Below are 24,249 nucleotides of genomic sequence, written 5' to 3' on the forward strand. Positions count from 1 at the left end.
CTAGCTAAAATTGAGTTAGTAATCCTTTAAAATAGTAACCATTTAAAACTTTTCATGTTTCTCAATCTCTTAATGCCATCTGGCCAGTTTTCTAACTTAAAAAATTCCATTTTTAAGTCTGACAAAAATCACAATTTCTGGTGGTTTTTTTTTTCTTTTGATTATTTTAGTTTTAAAATATGATGGTATAGCTGCTTGGCAAAATACCCCAGCAGCCTTGAATCCCTGCCAGTCTCTTTTAGTGATTATTATATAATCCATTGCTTAAGAGACATGGCTCTCATTTGTTTTGACCTACCAGGGCAATTTCTCTATATCTTGATCACAAAAAATAAGCATATTAATTTTAGTTGAAGATATGTGAACAGGGCAGGCCATAAGCAGAATGGAAAAAAAATCAAAAGAAAAAGAAAATGATTTGTTAAATTAAATAATTTTTAATAGAAAAAAGACAATCCAATCCTGCCCAGCAGGCATAATTTTAACTGCTATTTAATTTGTGGATGAAATGAATATGCAAAGTGAACACCCTGCTTAATTGGCCTTTACAAGGGAGATCAATAATGCAGAAATGTTAATTGTTTCAGCTTCACAGCCGATTCAGAGAAAGAAAAACAGGAATGGATTGAAGCTGTGCAGCAGTCAATAGCAGAAACTCTCTCTGATTATGAAGTAGCTGAAAAGATTTGGTTTAATGAATCCAACAGGAGCTGTGCAGATTGTAAGGCCCCGGACCCTGACTGGGCATCCATCAATCTCTGTGTCGTCATCTGTAAGAAGTGCGCAGGTAATTAGTGACGAGCTGTGCTCATCTCTACTTGGTGCCAGCCTGGCACTGACAGTTCTCTGTTATCGCACATACTATGTCCTAGGTAACAGTTGTGAAAAGTGAGGGAAGATAAACCTTATCAAGTAGGAGACCATTTAGGAATGTATTCCTATCCTCACTCACTTCTATCTGAATCCAATATAAAAATTAAATTTTAAGTATGTAATAATACTTAGGTTTACTGGTCCATGTATAGGTTTTTAAAATAGCATAGTGTAAATGTTTTTGATACTAGAATCCATCCAGAATAATTTTGCATATTTGCATGTACAGTTTTCTTTATGATCTCATCTTTGCTTTAAGGTGTATTTTTTATATTGAAGACATTCTAGGCCCTTTTTTTCCTCCATCTTTATTAAATTGGGTATTTCTTATTTACATTTTAATTGTTATTACCTTTCCTGGTTTCCAGGCAAACATCCCCCTAACCCCCCCCTTCTATATGGGCTTCCCCTCCCCATCGTCCTCCCATTACCACCCTCCCACCAACAATCCCGTTCACTGGGGTTCAGTCTTGGCAGGACCAAGGGCTTGGCTCTTTTCTTATATGTTGGACCTTACATGTTCTCTATTATGAATTTGAAGCACAGTGTTTCACAGTAAAATTGATGCTTATGAAAGAAGCTAGTGCCATAAATGCCTTTCTTCTTGTGACCTTTTACTTGGTTGTCATCTCAGTGCCCGCACAGACTTATGCAACACCACGTCTTCTGATGCTCCTCTACAACGGTAGAAACTTATATATGACAAAGTTCTTTCGACAAATACAGAAATAGTTGTTACAATAGAGGATGATGAGAAAAGGATTAGACTTGACTACCAGGCCTGGGATAGTACAGGACAGGAGCCTTAGCTTGAGGAGAGCCGGTGAGGATCCCAGCTGCGATAGTTGTCTAGAACCTAGGCACTTTCTGGAGCTCTGTTTAGGTGGCTTTCCTAACCACCAAATTACCATAGTGGTAACAGAAACAGCTCTGCTATGTTCCTGCATTGAGTGTTTTCCTCAGTCCTCTTCTCCTTTTCCATCTGAGAGACAGAGAGGGAGGAAGGGAAGGGGGAGGGGGAGGGAAGGGGGAGGGGGAGGGGGAGAGGGAGAAGGAGAGGGAGAGAGAGAGAGAGAGAGAGAGAGAGAGAGAGAGAGAGAGAGAGAGAGAGAGAGAGAGAGAAGGAACGAACACACTCTGGCTCCTAGCTATTGTCTCTTGCCACATTTCTCTCCTTCCTCCTCATGGCTCCTCAGTCCCTCTTTTGTAATACTCTGCTCCCCTTCCCCCTTCCAACTTGAGTTGCTTTCCTGACTACACAGTGACCAGCATAGGCTCTTCTCATTTTTTTTTAACTGCATTTCCCTTGTGCATTTTGTAATCAACCTTCTTTTCATACAACCAGTGTATTTTGTCTCTCCGTCTCCATTCTCCAGTCTCTTTTTTTCTGTATGAAAAATATTTATTTTCAATTAAAAGCCTAATTATTTATAAAGTTTGTGAAAACATTTTACCCCCTCCCCCCTCCGTCCTATTATATGCTTAGGAAAAATTTTATCTTATCTTTTTTTATTATATTTTTAATTGATTTATTTTACATGCCAATAACTGCCCGGCTCCCGGTCACTCCCTCCCACAATCCTTCCCCCACCCACCTCCCCTTCTGTGAGTGGGTTGGGTCCACCTAGGTATCTCGCTGACACTTCAAGTTTCTGTGCAACTAGGGGTTTCCTCTTCCACTGAGGTCAGACAAGGCAGCTCAGGTAGAAGAACAAATCCCACATATTGGAAACAACTTTTGAGATAAGTCTCTGAACCAATTATTCAGGACCCACATGAAGACCAAGTGGTCTTTATTACACTTCTGTTACATATGTGCAGGGAGGCCTAGGTCTACCCTCTGTATATTCTTTGGTTAGCGGGTTAGCCTCTGTGAGTCCAAAGAGTCCAGTTTAATTGATTCTGTTGGTCTTCCTGTGGAGTTCTATTCCCATAGGGGCCTGCAATCCTTCCTCTTATTCTTCCATGAGTTCCCAAGCTCCTTCCACTGTTTGACATTAGGTGTCTGCATCTGTCTGAGTCAGTTGGTGGATGAAACCTCTTGAAAACAGCCATGCTAGCCTCCTGCCTGCAAGCATAATAGAGTATCATTAGTAGTATCAGAGATTGGTGCTTGCCCATGGGATGGGACTTAAGTTGGGCTGGTTATTGATTGGCTGTTTCCTCAATCTCTGCTCTATCCCCAACCCCTGTATTTCAAACAGATAGGATAAGTTTTGGGTTGAAAATTTTGTGGGTAGATTGGTGTACCTATCACTCCACCAGAGTTTCTACCTGGCCACAAGGAGGCAGCCTCCCGAGGCTCCATGTTTTCCAGTGCTGTAAGTCATGACTAAGCATACCCCCATTGATTCTTGGACACTTTTCCTATTCCAGGTCTCAGTCTCTTCCTGGAGCTGCCCCCTAATCCCACACCTGCCAGTTGAAATTTTCCATTCTGCAGCTTTAAAAAGATTTATTTATTATTTATACAGCATTCTCCAGAATGGCACTAGATTTCATTATAGATTGTTGTGAGCAACTGTATGGTTGCTGGGAATTGAACTCGGACCTCTGGAAGAGCACCCTTAATTCCTCAGTTATATCTCCAGCCCCATTTGATCTATTCTTTTCTTTCTTGTCTTCTTTGTAATAGTTGAGAACTGTAGCTAGTAAGTCTCTTTATTGTTGGTCTTCCTCAATTTCAACAATCTACTAATCTGCTGTTTTGCTGTCTTAGGTGTCGTCCATACTTATATGACCTTACCACTTCATGCTGCTGAAGTACATGTGTGCCTTAGACTTTGTTTTCAATTCTTATTTTTTGTATAAATGTTATTTTTCACTTGTACTCAGTACTTATTTTTTCAGTACTTATTTTTTAAAAATGATTTTTACTGCCTATGATAATTTCTGATTAGCTTTTCCAAAGATACTTGAAAATTCCCATGTCAAAAGTAGAGCCATGTTATAGCCATGTATAAGCCTGCCTATTTTCACCCAGAAGCTGTATTGCCTACTGTACACTCAAGCCTAATATGAGAGACCCTATAAACCCCCAGCCTTCCTTAAAGCCTACAGTATTTCACTGGCGTTTCTGTTTCTGTCCTGTCCTCTTCAGCTCAAATATTCTAAATTTGCATGCTTATTTTATTAGTATTCGTATTTTGTCTGGATGTATATCCATGACCATGTGTATGCCCGGTGCCCGTGGAGCCTAGAAAAGGGCATAGGGTCCTTTGAAATTAGATGTACAGATGGTTTTGAACCACTCTACAGCTTCTGGAAATTGAACCCTGTTCCTTTGGAAGAGCAGCTGGTTCTCTTAACTGCTGAGCCATTTTTCTGGTTCCCTGAGCTGATCTGTTCTTGCCTGGGCTGCTTTAGTATCTCTGTCTGCAACTCACAGGTATTCCACATTGTGTTTAGGTCATAATTAAAGGTATAGAGCAATGTGAACTCCTGCTATGGGGCTTTGTGCCCTAAAGTATTTCCACCTCTTCAATAAAGGAAGAAAAGAGCTTCTGATTTAGTATAGTACACAGACAAGAATCTTTACTGCTCCTAGGCAAAGTGTCTTTAAGATCAATGCAAGTTATTATACAGATGGTTTTCATTTCAGCTTCCTTTTGACATACATTGTGTATCAGTTACACAATGAAAGTGGATTGACAGTTAACAGTTGATACAATTCAGTTCTTCCATTCTTCATGGGAAGCAGGAATTAGGAAGGAAAGTCCCCATCAGATCCCTATGCTCATTTGTATTATAATTGTCAATATTTGGTTATCTAGTGTTGATAGTTATAAGTACATGCATGAGATTTAACTGACCCTAAAGGTTTTCCTTGTTTGTAAAAATAGTTTAGGAGTAGAATGCTCTTCACAGGTCTAAAGGCCTAAATTTATTCCCATAGAGCCAAGGGAACAAAAAAAGGATCAGTGATCCCAAGCTGATCACACACACACACACACACACACACACACACACACACACACCATACATACATGTGTCTATGCTCTTTTAAGTATACCTTAATGGCAATGCATGATAGTGACAAAGCTAATAAGTATTACCACATTTTCGTTATTTAAGCTGTTTTATATAATTATCATGAACACGCTTAGTGGTTTTGGCCTTTAGAATAGTAGGTACGAGGATTGGTAAGGTAGTAGTCATTTAATTTGTTAGTAAGTTTTGTGAGAAAAGTCTTTTCACTAGCCTAACTAAAAATTTTCTAGTATGCTATGCTGACTAACCACCAGGCTGAAAGAATGAATCCTCTGACTACCCAGTGCTGGGATTACATATAAGCACACACCACCAGACTTAGCTGTTTTTATATAGTTTGGGGAGATGGAGTTCAGGTCTTTACATGCAGAGCAAGTTGTTTACTGACTGAACTATCTCTCCATCCTTCTCCTACACACATGAGTGTGAAGGTTGGGGCCAGAAGGGATGGCCAGGAATTGAAGTAGGGTCTCACCCCTGAGCTACATTCTGAGTCTTACCGTACACATTTTAAAAAATGAAGTACAATAGATTCACATTCAAATTAAAATTGAAATTTAATTGTTTCTCTCTTCAGGACAACATAGATCTTTGGGACCAAAGGACTCGAAAGTTAGAAGTCTGAAAATGGATGCCAGTATTTGGAGCAATGAACTCATCGAGGTAAGACCTGTCCTGTCCATTGGGCATGGTGAACATAGACTGCAAGAGATGGGCAGTGGGCTCCAGTTACACTTCAAAAAGTTCTCAGATGAACTTCTCACTATGGTGTAAAAATGGCATATAGCTAGTTTTATAGAGAATTAGTAATTGTTTAAATAAAGACTACAAAGAACTGTAATGATACTCAGAATATAAAGTGACAACTCTGATGAAAGTGCGAACTCCGTTCCTTCCTTCCTTCCTTCCTTCCTTCCTTCCTTCCTTCCTTCCTTCCTTCCTTTCTCTCTCTCTCTCTCCCTCTCTCTCTCTCTCTCTCTTTCTCTCTCTTTCTTTCTTTCTTTCTTTCTTTCTTTCTTTCTTTCTTTCTTTCTTTCTTTCTTTCTTTCTTTCTTTCTTTCTTTCTTTCTCCCTTATGGAAAATTATTAGAAAAGGGGATGAACAAAGGCAGCAAAATTTAGTATTCTCTATCTGGGCTGAATCTGGTCATTAACTCACCGGGACTGTCACACTATTTCTTGTTTCCCTTTCCTTTCTTGTTCTGCTTTCTGTTATTGAGACAGACTACTTGTGCAACCATTTAAATGAATTTGGCTCACCATGAATTTGAAGCATAAGGCTACTTTCATGGCATTTGTGTGGCCTGCCGTTGGCTTCTCAGATGTTGTTGCATTAGAAATAGTGTCTCTTCTGCTGCTTTGAGAATTTAGGGTTTCACACTTTCTTCTATATTTTATATTGAATCGGGGTATAGTTTAGAATTGGAATCAGTTTTACAGGTTCAAATATATTTAATGAAATTGTACATTTTTTTTGCCCTTTTCCATTCCAGCTATTTATTGTCATTGGAAACAAGAGAGCAAATGACTTTTGGGCTGGTAACCTTAAAAAAGATGAAGAAATACAGATGGATTCACCAGTGGATAAGAGAAAAATCTTTATTACCCAGAAATACAAAGAGGGAAAATTCAGAAAGACTTTTTTAGCATCTCTAACCAAAGAAGAGTTAAATAAGGTGAATAAAATATTGTACTATACATGAACTTAAATGGCATTTATTAATATATGTCAGTACTCAGTGTTGAGCATTTAGTGGATACTTCATTATGATGTTCAAAATCCTTTTAAATTTCTCATCACCACCCCTTACAACATATTATCACACCAAGTTTTCCAGAACATCCATGATAGATCAGAAGGTTCAGAAGGAGAACATCCTTCAACTAAGACAGTGAACTGAGACTTTGAGGCCTTGACTTATAACTTTAACCAATGCAGAGTGGACCCTTGATATGCACTTCTGATTAACATTCAAGATGTTAAGAAGGAATGCAGGTTTTTTGCACACATTGTCAGACTTGCATTGTTTTTAAAGCTGGACTCACATTCACTTCCCATAAATGTTCTTTCCATGGACAGGCTCTGTGTGCTGCAGTAGTGAAGCCAGATGTGCTGGAAACTATGGCTCTGCTCTTCAGTGGAGCCGATGTCATGTGTGCCACAGGAGACCCTGTGCACTGTACCCCCTACCTGCTGGCCAAGAAGGCTGGGCAGAGTCTGCAGATGGAATTTCTGTACCATAACAAGTTCTCAGGTTTGTCTGTCACCCTGTACTGACTGCTGTCTTTAGATGCACCTCTAAAAACATGAGGCATAGATATACTAATCTTCAACCAAGAAAAATAATGAAGTCAGTAAAGTGCTGCCTTATAGCAGAGTAAAAGTGTAGGATGGATATCTTTTATAGCCCTTTAATCATATAAATGGAAGATTAAAATAGTTAATTCTACATTATGATTTCTTCCAAAATTAAATCCGATTTTCACATTTGAATAATAAGCATGGCTTAAATGTGTACCTCTTTGCAAATTTTATGCAAAGTGAAATAAATCGTTATATTTATTTGATCATAAATCAGGACCTATTTAAAACTTGGTTACAAATTCCTAAAGAAAGGGGAACTTTATTGTGTTTTGGATTCCAACCTAAAACATTGCTTTTACTTTTCTAGATTTCCCTCAGTACGATGCTCATTCTGAGGGTGGGTCAAGTCAGGAGGCTACACAGTCCACGTTCCTCTGTGACTTCTTATATCAGGCCACCGCCTCTGCCTCTAGAGTCTCCACAGAGAAGAAGCTACTTGAAGGTATCCTTTCTGCTCCTCTTAGATCATGTTTCTGATAAAATATTTTTCCTGCCGTTTGCTCATCTGCAGTAATAATTTAGCTGTAAACTCTTTTTAGTGAATTGTTCCTAATCAGAAATTCTTCCGACCTGAATTGTTTCTGATACTTGGGGTTTTTTTTTTTTTTTTAGATTTGGGAATATTTTTATAGCCTTTACCAATTAAATGTGCCCAATCCAAAAAAACAATATCAAATATAAAATTCTAAATTTGGGAGAAATTGAGTCTACACAAATTTTTTTCAGATGTTTAGAACACTTAATTTTAGATTTATTTGATAGAGTATGATTCGGTTATATATTTTTTTAACTTTGTATAATTCCAGAAACAGAATTACGGTTAAACCATGCATCATTATATTTTTCTGAGAAATGAATTCTATTCTGTCAGCTCTGCTTTGAGGACTTTGTGCTCAGTTATTGGAGGCCACATAGAGTCTTGACCAAGCTGATGTATTGGACTTTACAGGAAGGAAGGAGCAGTCCAGTAACTCAATCTTGACTGTGTTGTATGTGGCCTTTTCTTCTTGACAGCAGTCTGATAGCATAGTAGGAAAGAATGCCATTTTGTCCTTTATACTTACATGGCTGATTTTTTTTCCCCCAATGATGCAGTGATTTTCCTTACTTTCATTTACTTGGCCTAAGGTGTAATAATGGACAAGTTTTACAACAGGTTTGCAAGAAAACACATGCAACAAATCTAACAATTACTAAAATCTTTGCATAATACCCAAAGCAAAGGTTATTATGCCAATACCTTTCCTGATTTCTAGAGTATTCTAGAGTCATTTTTTTTTCCATCTGGAATATTTTTCTAAAAGCAATTTCAAACAGAGATCTAAGGTTACACATTACACTACAAATTATTTCATTAAAAAAATAATCTCCTGGCAAGTATTCTTTGAGTGTCATTCTCTATCCAACTTACCAGACCAACATGTTTTATAGATTCACACTCAAGACAGAATCTGGAACCGCAGAGCAGCTCTGCTCTCTGTCAGCCTCTCCTAGGCTGTGGTACCACCTTTTTTGTCCTCTTACATTTGTCCTAGCTTCCCCGTCAACTTTTTATAAAGAAACAGACTTAATTATTTTCAGAATAGTAATCAGATCCTGTTGGTCCTTTATTCAAGGTCGGAGAACAGGATCCACTGCCAACAGCATCCTGGTACCTGTGTTTAAGACCTGTACTCTTCAGGACATTCTTTGTAAACTCCCATGCCTGGACCCGTAGCTTCATCCGTTTCTTCAAAGGCCTTATTCCTGTCCTATCTGGATATCATATTTCCAGTTCGATGTTATCTTTCCAGGGTCATTTCATTGCCACATGGCAAGATCTTTAGTAACCCTTACCCAAATATTGTCTGTACTGTAAGATCATCCTCTTCTAAGGAGGCTGTGTAGTCCCAGCATGCCAATTACAAAGTCCAAGATATGCATTTCTTCATTTCTTTATCCCTGGGGAAGGAAGATTCTCTGATGCTTTCTCAGTTTGTTTGGTTTCATCAAATATTTGGTGTCCAAATCACTGTTAGCACATAGTTACTGCACAATAAATGTCTGTTCAATGTGTGACTATATATTTAAGAAAGTTACTAGCAGCTTAAAAATTTCTAAGTCACTTATTAGTAGTATTTGACTGTATGCATGTTTCAATCATAAGCCAGTGTTGACTAGGGTATGAATTATGAGTAATCAACTAACATTAAAAAAGGTAACTGAGTAAAATCCCAGAAAAATGCATAAATTTTCTACAACACCTAATTTTATAACTTGAACTTCATATTTCCATTAGAAAAATGGTATGCAGGGTTTAGTATTTTCTGAGATTCAGGCAGACAATGAGAGTCTTGTCATACATATCTCTATGTCCACACAGAAATGGGGAACCTTGCAAATTACAAGATTCAGTTGCTGGCATAAAGCATATTTTGTTAAAGAGCTACTCCAAGAAGCACAAGCTGAACTCTGCAGAAGCATGTCTTTCTGGGCCTGGTTCTTGGCTCTTTCAAGATCAAGCAGTACCTTCTGTTGTCGAATACCAGCTTTATAGAAGGAAAAATGAATTGTTTTGAAAGATGTAGAGATTAAAGTGTAGCTGTCATCTTTGCCTCTGAAAGGCAAGCACTGGACAGTGTTGCTCCATCAGCCCTTGTCAGCACGGGGCAGAAAACACAATGATTAAAATTGTAGACAGGAGTCTGGGAATGAAATGAATGCATGCATCCTTTAGAGTTGCAAGGCTGGTTCAGCTTATCCCCATCTCAAGTCCTTTTAACCCTTGCTTATAAAAACAGATCTGTATTTTGCTTTTTCTTTTTTCAGTTTAGTGTTCATGAAAAGAAAGATTGATAGCTCTTCTTAAACCTCTGCGCAGTGTTGACTAATAGCATCCTGGTTTTGCTTCCAGTTTCCCCTCCTCAACCTGGGTTTTCTCCTGGTAGATGGCTTTGATTACTTTGCTCAGCCCTTGCTTTCTAAAAGGAAAGTGGTTAATAGGGTTTACCAGAGACTCTTATTTTCATTCTCTTTCTATTTTGTTATAAAACTATATTAACAAGGGATTTATTTTTGTTCCAGGCAAAACCTCAGTTGTTTACTTAGAAATATTTTTTTCTAAGACCAAATGCATATTTATTTAAGTGAACAACGTTACTTATGCATATTCTTATCATGAGTGGAAGCTGAATATCATCAATTTAGGAAATTTACAAAATGACTTCATGGTTTTGGAAAGTAATAGCATTGCTTAACTACCTCAGATGTATTGTGTACACACGCATTAGAATATGGGACCGCTGTACTGTGACACTTTAAAAGTGACTATATTGTTTAATGGTGTAGTAAGCACACAGGTACTTTACTCAGTGGTGAAAGGGTAGCTCCAGAAGTTATCTGTTTGGATTCTCCTCCTCTTATATAGTAACCACTCATGTAACCTGTGTGTATGAAAAAGGTACAAGACGGTGGTTTGGGCTCAGACTTATGTCATTCTTCAGACTCAGTGGATTCATGCATATAGAGTGTATAGAACAGGCATTGCATGTAAACATGAGCAAAGCTGTGAGGAGGAGCTATGGGGGCTTACTGTAAGCCCAGGGCTTTCTGGATTCCTGCTAACCTCTGAGTTTATGTGCATGGTTGTCTGGACTTCATTTGACAACCCCAGTTCTAAATTAGGACATCCACATCACCCATGGAATACCTGAAATACACTGCCTGTGGGATTGCATATAGGGTTTAGAAAAGTCCTACATGAATGTTTGTCTTCCTTGTCCCAACCTCACCACTGAAGAGAAATTAAAAACGCCTCTTTTGCTTTCCCCTCATATACTAACTCCTCTGCTAACCAGCCAATGCCTGAGAATTGCCCATTATGTGGCTTTGCTTTCATTTTCATGGACATCTTGTAAAAACTCCTTTATCAGTATGGTTTCTGTAGCAGAGAATGGCTCTCTGGTGCTATTAACAACCATAATTTCACCGTTTCTGATTGCTTCCCAAATCAACACAAAGGTCAAGATTTCCTATCACATCTTTGTTATTCTAGATATTCAAAGACAAGATCAGAGCCTAGTTATCAGACCTCTGGCCAGTTTTTATAGCATGTGATGCTATACACATGATAAAACTACCGGGCTGATTCTCTTCAAGCCTGCATTTCTAATGTAAATGCACATCCCCTCCCCCCACCACCACCACCTTATAATGGCAAATGAGCCACAGGCCATGAACAAAAAACTAGTTTCACTGTGTACCAATAAAACTTTATGATGACAGGTGATAGTAGTCTGATTTGACTTCTATCCATGATGTGCTAATCCCTATATAAAAAGAACTTGAAAACTCCGAAATAGGACACTATGAACATTGTAGATTCTCAACACTCCTTTTACATCCTCCTGAACCAGTGGATTTGGTTTTTGTTTTGCATATGTTCTCCTCACAGTACTCTTTGGAGACTTCAGTCTCTGTGGTTCCAGAGTTGCTTTGAAGGTTTTTAGTTCATGAGTTGACCTGCTTCTATGGTCACTAATGTCATATTCATTTTCATGTGGTACATTCTTTACAGTTAGATGATAATGATTTTGAAAGCAAAAGTATATCAACTTTATGTCTTAGAAGTTAGGTAGTGGTGCTTCTTATCTAAAATAGGGAATTTGTCAACTTATTTGAATGTAGTGATGATATTTTAAAAAGTTTAATATTATAACTGTTTTCTATTTGCTTTGTTTTAAATTCTTAGAGACAAATAAAAAATGGTGTGTATTGGAAGGCGGCTTCTTGAGTTACTATGAAAATGACAGGTGTACCACACCTAATGGTACCATTAACATCAGTGAAGTTATCTGCCTGACTGTCCATAAAGAGGACTTCTATTTGAATACTGGGTAAGTCAACCTCTGAGCAACTGTCTGGGAGACGAAAGGGGTTGGTAGTCACTGTAACAGATAAAGAGGGTTACCTTTCGTGTTCTTCTGTTGCTCTCTAGGAAAGGATTCTTTATCTCTTCAAGCTAGTTTATTTTATTTGAAATCTCCACAGGAAGTTCTTTAAAAAGTACTTAATAGCTTAATAGCATAGCATTTCATTGTTGATCACTGAAGTACTTTTGTTTCTATGATTAATTTAAATAGTGGACTAAAAGCAAAAATCATAAATTTGTTTAAAGGGTATCATAAAATAAAACAGATGAGAAAAAAGAAGGTTCTGTGGTTGTTGGTTCAAATTAAAATAAACAAAATATCAATTTCTTTAGGATGATACTCTCCCACTGAGCTGTGTATTCCCACAACCCTCAGCGATAGTAAAGAGCAAACTCAAAGACAATTTCATGATTATTTGGGTATTTTGATTGTCTGAAAATATTGAAATAGAGAGATTTAAGAATCATTTATATCATGTCTTTAACCTATTTTAAAACTTCTATAGACACCTCTGAGATATTTTTAGAAACAGAGTACAATATCTTACTGTTTGTTTTATGGCATAATTAATGAAAATGTATAAAAACTAATATAAAACAATTTTAGAAATGGAGATTTTTAATAATTTTTATGATAGAGATTTGCAATGATATCATTTATATTAAATAATATAAACTGTTATTATTATTAATTATTAAATATTAACCAGGATATTTTAGTTGAGAGTCATAGTTGAAGGTGCTATTTTCCTATTAAATATTTGTTAGTGTTATGTAAATTATTATTTAATTTGTTTTTGTTTTGACTTAAAATTTTGAATCACATTTATTCTGTGCTCTGTGGTCTTTTTATTTGTGCTTACTCTAGGCCCATCTTCATCTTTGAAATCTACTTACCTTCAGAACGTGTCTTTTTGTTTGGAGCTAAAACATCTCAGATTCAAAGAAAATGGACAGAGACAATAGCCAAGGTATTTAAATTTTTTATGTGCTAAGTCTAAGCAAGATCCTTAACTTGTGATCTCTAGTTAAGGTTCAAAGCTCCGAGATCATTTTAACTACAATTCTAGGATGAAAGTTTTTCATACTTTAAACGTTGGCCATCAAAAAAAGTTAAAAGAAGATTTTTATAGGGCCTGAAACAGACAAGAAATCCATGTATCACATTGGCAAAAATTATTCTTGGAAGTTAATTCTGTATTTTTGATGAGGAAGGTTGTCTTCATATTGTAAAGGCACTTTTTTCTCCTGTGCCTTCTCATGGGTATGTTACTTACGCGAGTACATGAGGAAAAACACAGACTCAGCCAGGCATGCCAAAGGAGCATACACCGAATAGAAGGTCAGAAGCTGGACTTCTAAAAGATTCCACAAACCAAGAAAGAAATTTCTTATTTCGTATACATACTACCAAACCAAAGCGTATGGTGCTGTTGCTTGAAAATATGCATTACCTGTTCGCTTTAAGTCTCATTTTTAACTAATTATTTCAATTTTGTCATTTAATTGGAGACTTTTTGGAAGATGATAATTTTTCCAGTTTCCTTCTATCCATAGCTAGGGAAGGGCTTTCCTATTGTCACTGTCTTTCTTACTTTTCTGTATTTGTTTTAACAGCGTTTTGTTCCCTTTGTTGCTGAAAACTTAACAGAAGCTGACTATGATCTGATTGGTCAACTCTTCTACAAAGACTGCCATGCTCTGGACCAGTGGAGAAAAGGCTGGTTTGCTATGGACAAGTCTAGCTTGTGTTTTTGCCTTCAAACGCAAGAAGCTCAGGAAGAGAGGATGCACCTAAGAAGACTACAGGAACTAAGTAAGGACCCTGTCCTGACACTTGTTGAGATACAGCTCCTGACTGCATATGGGTGTAGCAGCTTCACCTGGAGTTTAGCAGGCTTATCCCTAGACTTGTGACTAAGTTGTAGTAGTTGTATATCTATGAATATATTAACATTAAAAAATATTCATTCTTTTGTCTCTCTAGCAATCAGCACAGTGGTTCAAAATGGAGAAAAAGTAGATGTGTTACTCTTGGTAGAAAAAGGGAGGTAAGTACTTTTTGTCTTTATTTTATTTTTATTTTATTTTTCAGAAGTTAAGGAGTAGGGTATTTGGGATAAGTTCTTAAGGGAGAAACCATTATCTTAAAAATTGAGAAACTGTTATTTATGTAAACTGTTTTAGGCTTTCACATAGACAGGTTATAGCAAAAAACAACTTGCAATTTGTCATGTGTTATGACAAGGTAGCTTGATTAATCTTTATATGCTCTTGCACACCTGAGAAATTCTCATTTATGTGATAGTTTGATGATTTTGTGTGTATTTTTAGGATCTACAAATGGACTACACTACAAATGACCTCTGCACAAGTGACTCATAGCTAGACCTGGGTTTCTTGAAGTTCTTTAGTTTTTCAAGAACTATTATTTAAGCATCCACCATGCATCAGGATGGCTTGGCTTGTTGGGGGTAACGTGATGCCAAGATAGACAGTCTCCTTGTCCTTAAAAGGATGCTATCTTAAAGCATGCGCTGTAGTGGGGGGAATTATACAAAACAACAACAGAACTCCCAAACACATACAACCAAAAGCATGTGCTTTATAGTTGTCCATCAATTACTAATCGTCTGAAGGAAAACAATCAATGACTGAGAGGGAATGAGAACAGTATTCTGTGCTAATGAGGGAGAGAGCACAGGTATTGTGGATAAAATAAATATGTCCTATGATATAGGACATCAGATACTGTGTTCTAGGCATGCAGGCAGTGATAGTTAAAGACCCTCCCTCTTAAAAGTCTGAGCTTAGTATGCTAAGGGGGTTCTGTAGCACATGGAGGCTGGAGGTTCAATGAGTGAGAAAATGGGAAAAATTATTGCATGCATATTCCCTAGGGTCTGATCATATATCACCTTGCACATCATAGTATAAAGAAATCTTTCCTATTTGAAGCACAATGGAAAGTGGAATTATCTCATTTAGGTCTTTAAAGAAGTCTTTCATTCTGACTCCTGGCGAAAAACTGTGGGGGACAGGAGTCAACGTTACTGTTGAGTTTGAGTTTTGTCACAGAGTCAAGAGATTGGTTATCTGAGACTCTTAAGTGTTGACAAGTGGTTGGATGTTTCAAGAAAGAATGATACACTGGTAAAATAGATTGTCGTTCTATTCAATGATGGCTCCAGAGTTTTGAATTACCCTAATCATAGCAGTATTTTTGAGATAACAATATATATCAAAACATGATAGGACTTTAGTATGACTGGAATAATTGATGACAAACTCATTTTGGGAAACAGTAATATGGAGAGGTCTGTTAGATAGCAAGTAAGAACTATGGAAGAATTAGAGTAAACAAAATGTGGGAGTGCATGCATAGCTAATTCATTTTCCTTGACTCTTCCAGAAAGGTACCAAACAAGACCATTTAAAAATGACTGTATTTGTTACAGATAGCATGTAGTTTGTTCTCAAGTATGGAAAAACTTTCAAAGATGTTCTGAGGAAAATGAAATTAGAGAGGGAGGATATTTACTATAAGAAGGCAATGTGAGCACAGTTTCTTTTATGGTGTTCTGGGCTTTTATAAGGATGAAAAGAGACCAGAAAAGGGAAGGCATAAAGGTTGAAAGGGGAAAGCTGAAGAATGATGGGGGACATTGAGGCCACTTGCCCTGATACTGGGATGTTGCTTTGTGAGCTAGATCTAAAGGTGAGTCCTGGGCTTTCAATCAGGGTGACTGCAGGAAGAGTGTGTGCTTCCTCGACCGTCCCATGTTCGGCATGCCATGGACATGACTATTGAAAAGCTGTTTCAGTGCTGTGCCAGAATAAGAGAGTTTCATCCCATTGTGTATTTTTTTTCTTCTCCTTTGGTCTGTTAGACCTTTGGAAAATAATGGCTGTAAGCTAAAGTAGAGTTTGCATACCTGATAAAATTGTCACTTTGGAAATAAAACAACTTCCAGTATCTTGCATTGATGATATGAGATAACATGAATAAGTCAAGGTCAGAGGAACCAAGCAGCCATAAGTCTTAACCTTTGTTTTGTTGTTGTTGTTGTAATTACAGCTTCAGACAGAGCCATTAATCATAAATAATCATAATTAATTTCTCATATTCCCCATTCTTGTCTATCCTTGGTTAAAGTGTATATATCCACTACTATTTTTTTTTCCTTTTTGAGGAGAGGTTTATTCCTTCTTGCAACTCTCAAGTCACATACCATGGGTTGAGAAAATCCAGGACAAAATCCTAGAGGTTGAAACTGAAGCAGAGGCCAAGGAGAAGCATTGATTACTTTCTTATTCCTCATGGCTTCCTTGGTCTGTTTTATTATAAATCCCAAGACCATCTGCGCAGGGATGGCACTACCCACAATGGGCTGTACCTTCGCATGCTAATCATCAGTTAAAAGAATGCCCTATCTATTTGTCCACAAGCAGTCTGGGTACAAGCATTCTGTACATTGAGATCTTAACAGCAAGGTAGAAAAAAGAATTCCCTGCACAGAAAAACTTCATAAATTGATAATCACCCACAGCTTATGGTCCCTATTTAAATAGACAATTTTACCTTCCTAATAATTTTCTCTATCTGCATAGCATTGGTGTGTTTAGAGAGAGGAATATTGTGATAATATTTTCCACACACAAAAAGCAAGTTTGCTCTAAAAAGCTCTAAGCAGAAGATATACCAGATGGCCTTCCTTTAATGTGTCTTCTTTGTGTTCTTTAAAAATTACTATTTTGGAAAATAAAGCATTTGTGATTACACTTAAGGGTTTCTGGTGTGCTAGCTAGACTCTATGTCCTTTGCAATATCTTGTTGGAACCTGTTTGTATGAGAAAGTAAACACAGTTTATGTAGGTTTTATGTTAGTATATATAGAGAGACTAAGAAGTCAGAAGGCATTTTCCTAGACAGCAGATCCTATTTCCACTTGCCTCAGTAGATTGCAGCACCTTATCTGAAAATTAGAAACTGTTCCCACAATCTCTGTTCATGTCTTTCAAACAAGCCACTTTCTTTGCTGTCTTTGTGTTTCAAAGCTGCATTCACACTTGTCAAAGTCTGAGCCTTTGCTGAAAGCTTTTGGTTATATTAAACAAAGGAAATAACTCAGCTAGCTGTGTTATCAGAAACAGGAATGAAGGTGGTATGTTTTTTGTGTTTTTGTTTTCAGTCCCCTGGCTAACCTATAGGAAAGCACATTGCATTTGATGGCTCCCAAGGCTGACTGAATTTCAGTTTTAACTGCAAATCCCAGACATAATGAACCTAATGCTGGGGAAAAAACACTATGTCAATATTTTCCACAATTTTGGAACTGAGTGCTTTGCTTAATTTGGGAGATTAGTACTCTAAATTTAAGGTCCTTATCTTCTATTAAATTGTTCTGTATGTAATTCCTTATCCCCCCTGGAATTGTGTTTTATGGGAGAGGTTATGTTAGTGATCCTTCTGAGGTTAAATTATCTTAAAGTGGTTTCTAAATTGTGCATGTAATTGCTAATTACAGTAGCCCATTGCCCACAATATTGCCTTCACTGCTTTTGGAAAATTCGTGATTTAATTCTGAACAATGAGTTCATCTGAATTTTGCCAAGAAAAAAAAAAAAACAAATTCTTTGTTCTCATCACACGTACAGAATTTTTGATTTTAAAAAAGGACTATTTTTTGTACATTTAAGTGATTTTATGGTAAAGAAATTTTAGATTAATGGAATAGTTGTTATAAAAGATTTTTAATATATATTGTATTTATTTCAACAATTTGCTTTTATTCAGAAGCTTCCTCCATATACCAGCATATAAGATTATAGAGAAAGCTGGGCGTAATGCTTCATGATTGTACTCCCAATACTTGAAAGGCTGAAGCAGGAGGATTGTAGTAAATTTGAGGCCAGACTGAGCTACAGAGTAAAATCCTATCTCACAAAGCAAAATAAGTTAATACATATATTAATCAACAAATAGTTGAGAAAGCTGTAGAAAGTAATGAGACTGTCTTTTTCATGGTATATGTGAGCAGAATCATCTCTGCTCCAAAGAAAAAGCATGTTTTACAAAATCTTGACTTCTAGTAGAAACATAGTGAGGTACCTAAGAGAGCAAGGTTTTGAAGAATTAGACAATGTGCAGTTATAGAGAGATCTTGTGCGGAGTTGGAACAGATGCAGCCCAAGTAGGACTTAACCTTGAGAACCTGCAGACAAAATCTGTGCCAGTGACTTGGGAAGACAGGCAGATGGCATATTGCATTTCTAGTTAAATTAATTCATAAGATTTTCAAGACCTTTTCAAGAATGCAGAGAGCATCCTTAAAAGAACATTTTAAAAGTTACTGTTAAATGTGAGGATGTGGAGATGCATTTTTGCAGTCAGTGAAATACTAGCAAAGCTTTGAGCAGACTTGTAACAAAGTTTTCTCTCACATTGCATATACAAGTGTGAGAGATGAGGGTGGGAAGCTAGTTTTATCATCCTGGAGGAATCACGTGGCTTGAGGTTGTTCACTGAGCTTTTGGCTTCAGAAGAAGCAATCTATTTATAATAATGCTTCCTCATTCATTATTCTTCTTGTTGCCGCCTCTACATCTGCATAGTCTCTTAATAATTAGCTTTGTTTTTTCAACTAACATTCTATCTCTGTGTCCCATTCTTTTACATAATGGAGTAGGGAAAATGTTTCTAAATGGAGATATTACACTGCTACATGCAGCGTGCTAGACACCTGCTTCTGGCATCATGGAAGCACTCATGTGGCACATGCTGTTCCTCTTTAAATAACTAGAAAACTCCCCAGAATAGGGGAAGGAACTGTTTTCAGATTTTGTAGCACTTGGTGTTTCTGGAATATGATTGCAGAGAATTTTAGGTGGTCTTGGATTTCTCAGACACAACACAATTGGAAATGCAGATATAAGATGGCAGATTTCCGAGAGAGGAATCTCAGGAACCTGGATTTACAGGTGTTGAAGAAAAGGGTATTCTTTCCTTGGGGCTTAATTTGCAGTGTAAACATATTCTGGGTTAGGCAAAAACACCTCCTGGAATGTCATCAATCAAATAACCTTTGAAGTGTAGAGTACGTTCAAACATTTATCCACAGTGGTTGGGATGATGTGTTACATATGCAGGGCATTTATTTAGTAAGGATCCACAACAGACAGTAGCAGAGTATAGTGCCTAACTCAGCCTGAAACTAAAGGATGCTCAGGTTTTACTTGAAGCTTAAAATAGATCCTCAGAGGCTCGTGGCTTCACAGATGCTCTATTTCTCTGGGTTGAACAAGAAAGTGAAGTGAAAACATTCATTAATATTCTCTGTGGGAAAGCTTTAAAATCTCATTTAAAAAATTCAGTGTTCATGGTGTTTAAGCTTCAGGTAAAATTAATCATAATTATGAGTGATATAAAAAAGCTATAACCAGGTCATAGGTATAGCAAAAAAAAATGTTAAAGATAATGTAATTATCAAAGACTATAAAAGTGATTTCTAGTATTATAAATATATTCTGAGATGTCAAAGAAAACATACACATAATTACAAATATGCTTAATCAAGGGGAAAAACCAAATCAGATTCATTTTTGGAAGTGGGGTTTCAGTGTAGCACAGTTCAGTCTTAAACTGCTATTCTTATCCTCTGAAGGGGCTCTAGACCTCATATGAACAACAATGCCAACCAACTAGAGCTTCCAGGGACTAAGCCACTACCCAAAGACTATACATGGACTGACCCTGGGATCCAACCTCATAGATAGCAATGAATAGCCTAGCAAGAGCACCAGTGGAAGGGGAAGCCCTTGGTCCTGCCAAGACTGAACCCCCAGTGAATGTGATTGTTGGGGGGAGGGCGTTATAGGGGGAGGATGGGAAGGGGAACAGCCATATAGAAGGGGAGGGGGAGGGGTTAGGTGGATTTTGGCACAGAAACCTGGAAGGGGAATAACAATCAAAATGTAAATAAGATGATAAGCAACACCCCACAAGCAAACTTGAGCCTCAGGACCAGAGGTAAGACCAGCTTTCCTGCTGCAAGTGACCTGACTGGTGGCCTTGGGACACACAGAGGCAAAATTCCTCTAGGACCAGACACTTCCGGTTTTTAGCAGGAGTCCAAATCTCGCGCTCCCTGCCTCCAGCTCACTGCTCCCAAACCCCATGGGAGAGAGAGCTCACCACCCAGACAGGTGGGCACTCCACAGACTACAGAGCAGAAGAGACCACCAACACTGCCCAACCCTGCCCACATCCCTGGCCCAAGAGGAAACTGTATACGGCCTCTGGGTTCCTTTGGATAAAGGCACAGGAGCAGGAAATCCGCTACTTCTGAGACACTGCCCGAACCTGAAGTGACTGACCAGATAAACAGTTCTCTGCACGCAAATCCCGTGGGAGGGAGAGGTAAACCTTCAGAGAGGCAGACATGCCTGGGAAACCAGAAGAGTCTACACTCAGCCCGCATCTCTGACTCCAGAAATTAAACAGAGACGTAGACAGACTAAGAGAAGTCATGAACCAAATGGACTTAACAGATATTTATAGAACATTCTATCCTAAAGCAAAAGGATATACATTCTTCTCAGCTCCTCATGGTACTTTCTCCAAAATTGACCATATATTTGGTCAAAAAACAGGCCTCAAGAGATACAGAAAGATAGAAATAATCCCATGCATCCTATCAGACCACCACGGGCTAAAACTGATCTTCAATAACAATAAGGGAAGAGGGCCCACATATACATGGAAGTTGAACAATGCTCTACTCAATGATAACCTGGCCAAGGAAGAAATAAAGAAAGAAATTAAAGACTTCTTAGAATTTAATGAAAATGAAGGTACAACATACCCAAACTATGGGACACAATGAAAGCTGTGCTAAGAGGAAAACTCATAGCTCTGTGTGCCTGCAGAAAGAAACAGGAGAGAGCATATATCAGCAGCTTGACAGCACACCTAAAAGTTCTAGAACAAAAGAAGCAAATACACCCAGGATGAGTTGAAGGCAGGAAATAATCAAACTCAGTGATGAATTGAACCAAGTAGAAACAAAAAGGACCGTAGAAAGAATCAACAGAACCAAAAGTTGGTTCTTTGAGAAAATCAACAAGATAGATAAACCCTTAGCCAGACTAACGAGAGGACACAGAGACTGTTTCCAAATTAACAAAATCAGAAATGAAAAGGGAGACATAACTACAGATTCAGAGGAAATTCAAAAAATCATCAGATCTTACTATAAAAGCCTATATTCAACAAAACTTGAAAATCTGCAGGTAATGGACACCTTCCTAGACAGATACCGGGTACTGAAGTTAAATCAGGAACATATAAACCAGTTAACAACCCCATAACTCCCAAGGAAATAGAAGCAGTCATTAAAGGTCTCCCAACCAAAAAGAGCCCAGGTCCAGACAGGTATAGTGCAGAATTCTATCAGACCTTCATAGAAGACCTCATACCAATACTATCCAAACTCTTCCACAAAATTGAAACAGATGGAGCACTACCGAACTCCTTCTATGAAGCCACAATTACTCTTATACCTAAACCAAACAAAGACCCAACAAAGAAAGAGACCTTCAGACCAATTTCCCTTATGAATATCGACGCAAAAATACTCAATAAAATTCTGGCAAACCGAATCCAAGAATACATCAAAACAATCATCCACCATGATCAAGTAGGCTTCATCCCAGGCATGCAGGGATGGTTTAATATACGGAAAACCATCAACGTGATCCATTATATAAACAAACTGAAAGAACAAAACCACATGATCATTTCATTAGATGCTGAGAAAGCATTTGACAAAATTAAACACCCCTTCATGATAAAAGTCCTGGAAAGAATAGGAATTCAAGGCCCATACCTAAACATAGTAAAAGCCATATACAGCAAACCAGTTGCTAACATTAAACTAAATGGAGAGAAACTTGAAGCAATCCCACTAAAATCAGGGACTAAACAAACACTCTCTCCCTACGTATTCAATATAGGTCTTGAATTTCTAGCCAGAGCAATCAGACAACAAAAGGAAATCAAGGGGATACAGATTGGAAAAGAAGAAGTCAAAATATCACTATTTGAGATGATATGATAGTATATTTAAGTGATCCCAAAAGTTCCACCAGAGAACTACTAAACCTGACAAATAACTTCAGCAAAGTGGCTGGGTATAAAATTACCTCAAATAAATCAGTAGGCTTCCTCTACACAAAAGAGAAACAAGCCGAGAAAGAAATTAAATGACACCCTTCATGATAGTCCCAAACAATATAAAATACCTCGTTGTGAGTTTAACCAAGCAAGTAAAAGATCTGTACAATAAGAACTTCAAGGCTCTGAAGAAAGAAATTGAAGAAGACCTCAGAAGATGGAAAGATCTCCCATGCTCATGGATTGGCAGGATTAATATAGTAAAAATGGCCATTTTACCAAAAGCAATCTACAGATTCAATGCAATCCCCATCAAAATACCAATCCAATTCTTCAAAGAGTTAGAACAATTTGCAAATTCATCTGGAATAACAAAAAACCCAGGATAGCTAAAACTATCCTCAACAATAAAAGGACTTCAGGGGGAATCACTATCCCTGAACTCAAGCAGTATTACAGAGCAATAGTCATAAAAACTGCATGGTATTTGTACAGAGACAGACAGATAGAACAATGGAACAGAATTGAAGACCCAGAAATGAACCCACACACCTATGGGCACTTGATTTTTGACAAAGGAGCCAAAACCATCCAATGGAAAAAAGATAGCATTTTCAGCAAATGGTGCTGGTTCAACTGGAGGTCAACATGTAGAAGAATGCAAATCGATCCATGCTTATCACCCTGTACAAAGCTTAAGTCCAAGTGGATCAAGGACCTCCACATCAAACCAGATACACTCAAACTAATAGAAGAAAAACTAGGGCAGCATCTGGAACACTTGGGCACTGGAAAAAATTTCCTGAACAAAACACCAATGGCTTATGCTCTAAGATCAAGAATCGACAAATGGTATCTCATAAAACTGCAAAGCTTCTGTAAGGCAAAGGACACTGTGGTTAGGACAAAATGGCAACCAACAGATTGGGAAAAGATATTTACCAATCCTACAACAGATAGAGGCCTTATATCCAAAATATACAAAGAAATCAAGAAGTTAGACCGCAGGGAGACAAATAACCCTATTAAAAAATGGTGTTCAAAGCTAAACAAAGAATTCACAGCTGAGCAATGCCGAATGGCTGAGAAACACCTAAAGAAATGTTCAACATCTTTAGTCATAAGGGAAATGCAAATCAAAACAACCCTGAGATTTCACCTCACACCAGTGAGAATGGCTAAGATCAAAAACCCAGGTGACAGCAGTGAGAATGGCTAAGATCAAAAACTCAGGTGACAGCAGATGCTGGCGAGGATGTGGAGAAAGAGGAACACTCCTCCATTTTTGGTGGGATTGCAGACTGGTAAAACCATTCTGGAAATCAATCTGGAAGTTCCTCAGAAAATTGGACATTGAACTACCTGAGGATCCAGCTATACCTCTCTTGGGCATATACCCACAAGGTGCCCCAACACATAAAAAATACACGTGCTCCACTGTGTTCATAGCAGCCTTATTTATCATAGCCAGAAGCTGGAAAGAATCCAGATGCCCTTCAACAGAGGAATGGATACAGAAAATGTGGTACATCTACACAATGGAATAATACTCAGCTATCAAAAGTAGTGCCTTTATGAAATTCATAAACAAATGGTTGGAACTGGAAAATATCATCCTGAGTGAGGTAACCCAATCACAGAAAAGCACACATGGTATGCACACATTGATAAGTGGCTATTAGCCCAAAAGCTTGAATTACCCTAGATGCATAGAACACATGAAGACGGATCAAGACGGATGATCAAAATGTGAATGCTTCACTCCTTCTTTAAGAGGGGGAACAAGAATACCCTTGGCAGGGAATAGAGAGGCAAAGATTAAAACAGAGACAATAGGAACACCCATTCAGAGCCTGCCCCACATGTGGCCCATACATATACAACCACCCAATTAGACAAGATGGATGAAGCAAAGAAGTGCAGGCCGACAGGAACCTG

At 37.9% G+C, this 24,249-nt stretch overlaps 1 protein-coding gene across 8 annotated transcripts in view; it reads left to right on the forward strand.

Annotated features, from left to right (window-relative positions):
• The window catches only part of Arap2 (ArfGAP with RhoGAP domain, ankyrin repeat and PH domain 2), a 197,491-nt gene that overhangs the window by 104,483 nt on the left and 68,759 nt on the right, over positions 1-24,249 (forward strand). For 5 of the 8 annotated variants that reach the window (XM_087583090.1, XM_087583091.1, NM_001437162.1 and 2 more), the window contains 9 exon segments: positions 588-787; positions 5,441-5,526; positions 6,357-6,539; positions 6,944-7,118; positions 7,536-7,670; positions 11,958-12,102; positions 13,006-13,108; positions 13,755-13,953; positions 14,125-14,188. In XM_087583090.1, coding sequence (XP_087439216.1) covers positions 588-787; positions 5,441-5,526; positions 6,357-6,539; positions 6,944-7,118; positions 7,536-7,670; positions 11,958-12,102; positions 13,006-13,108; positions 13,755-13,953; positions 14,125-14,188 — 1,290 coding nt within the window. 8 annotated transcript variants of the gene reach the window in all.

This window comes from Rattus norvegicus, chromosome 14, assembly GCF_021556685.1.
Source record: "Rattus norvegicus strain SHRSP/BbbUtx chromosome 14, alternate assembly SHRSP_T2T, whole genome shotgun sequence".
NCBI lineage: Eukaryota > Metazoa > Chordata > Mammalia > Rodentia > Muridae > Rattus > Rattus norvegicus.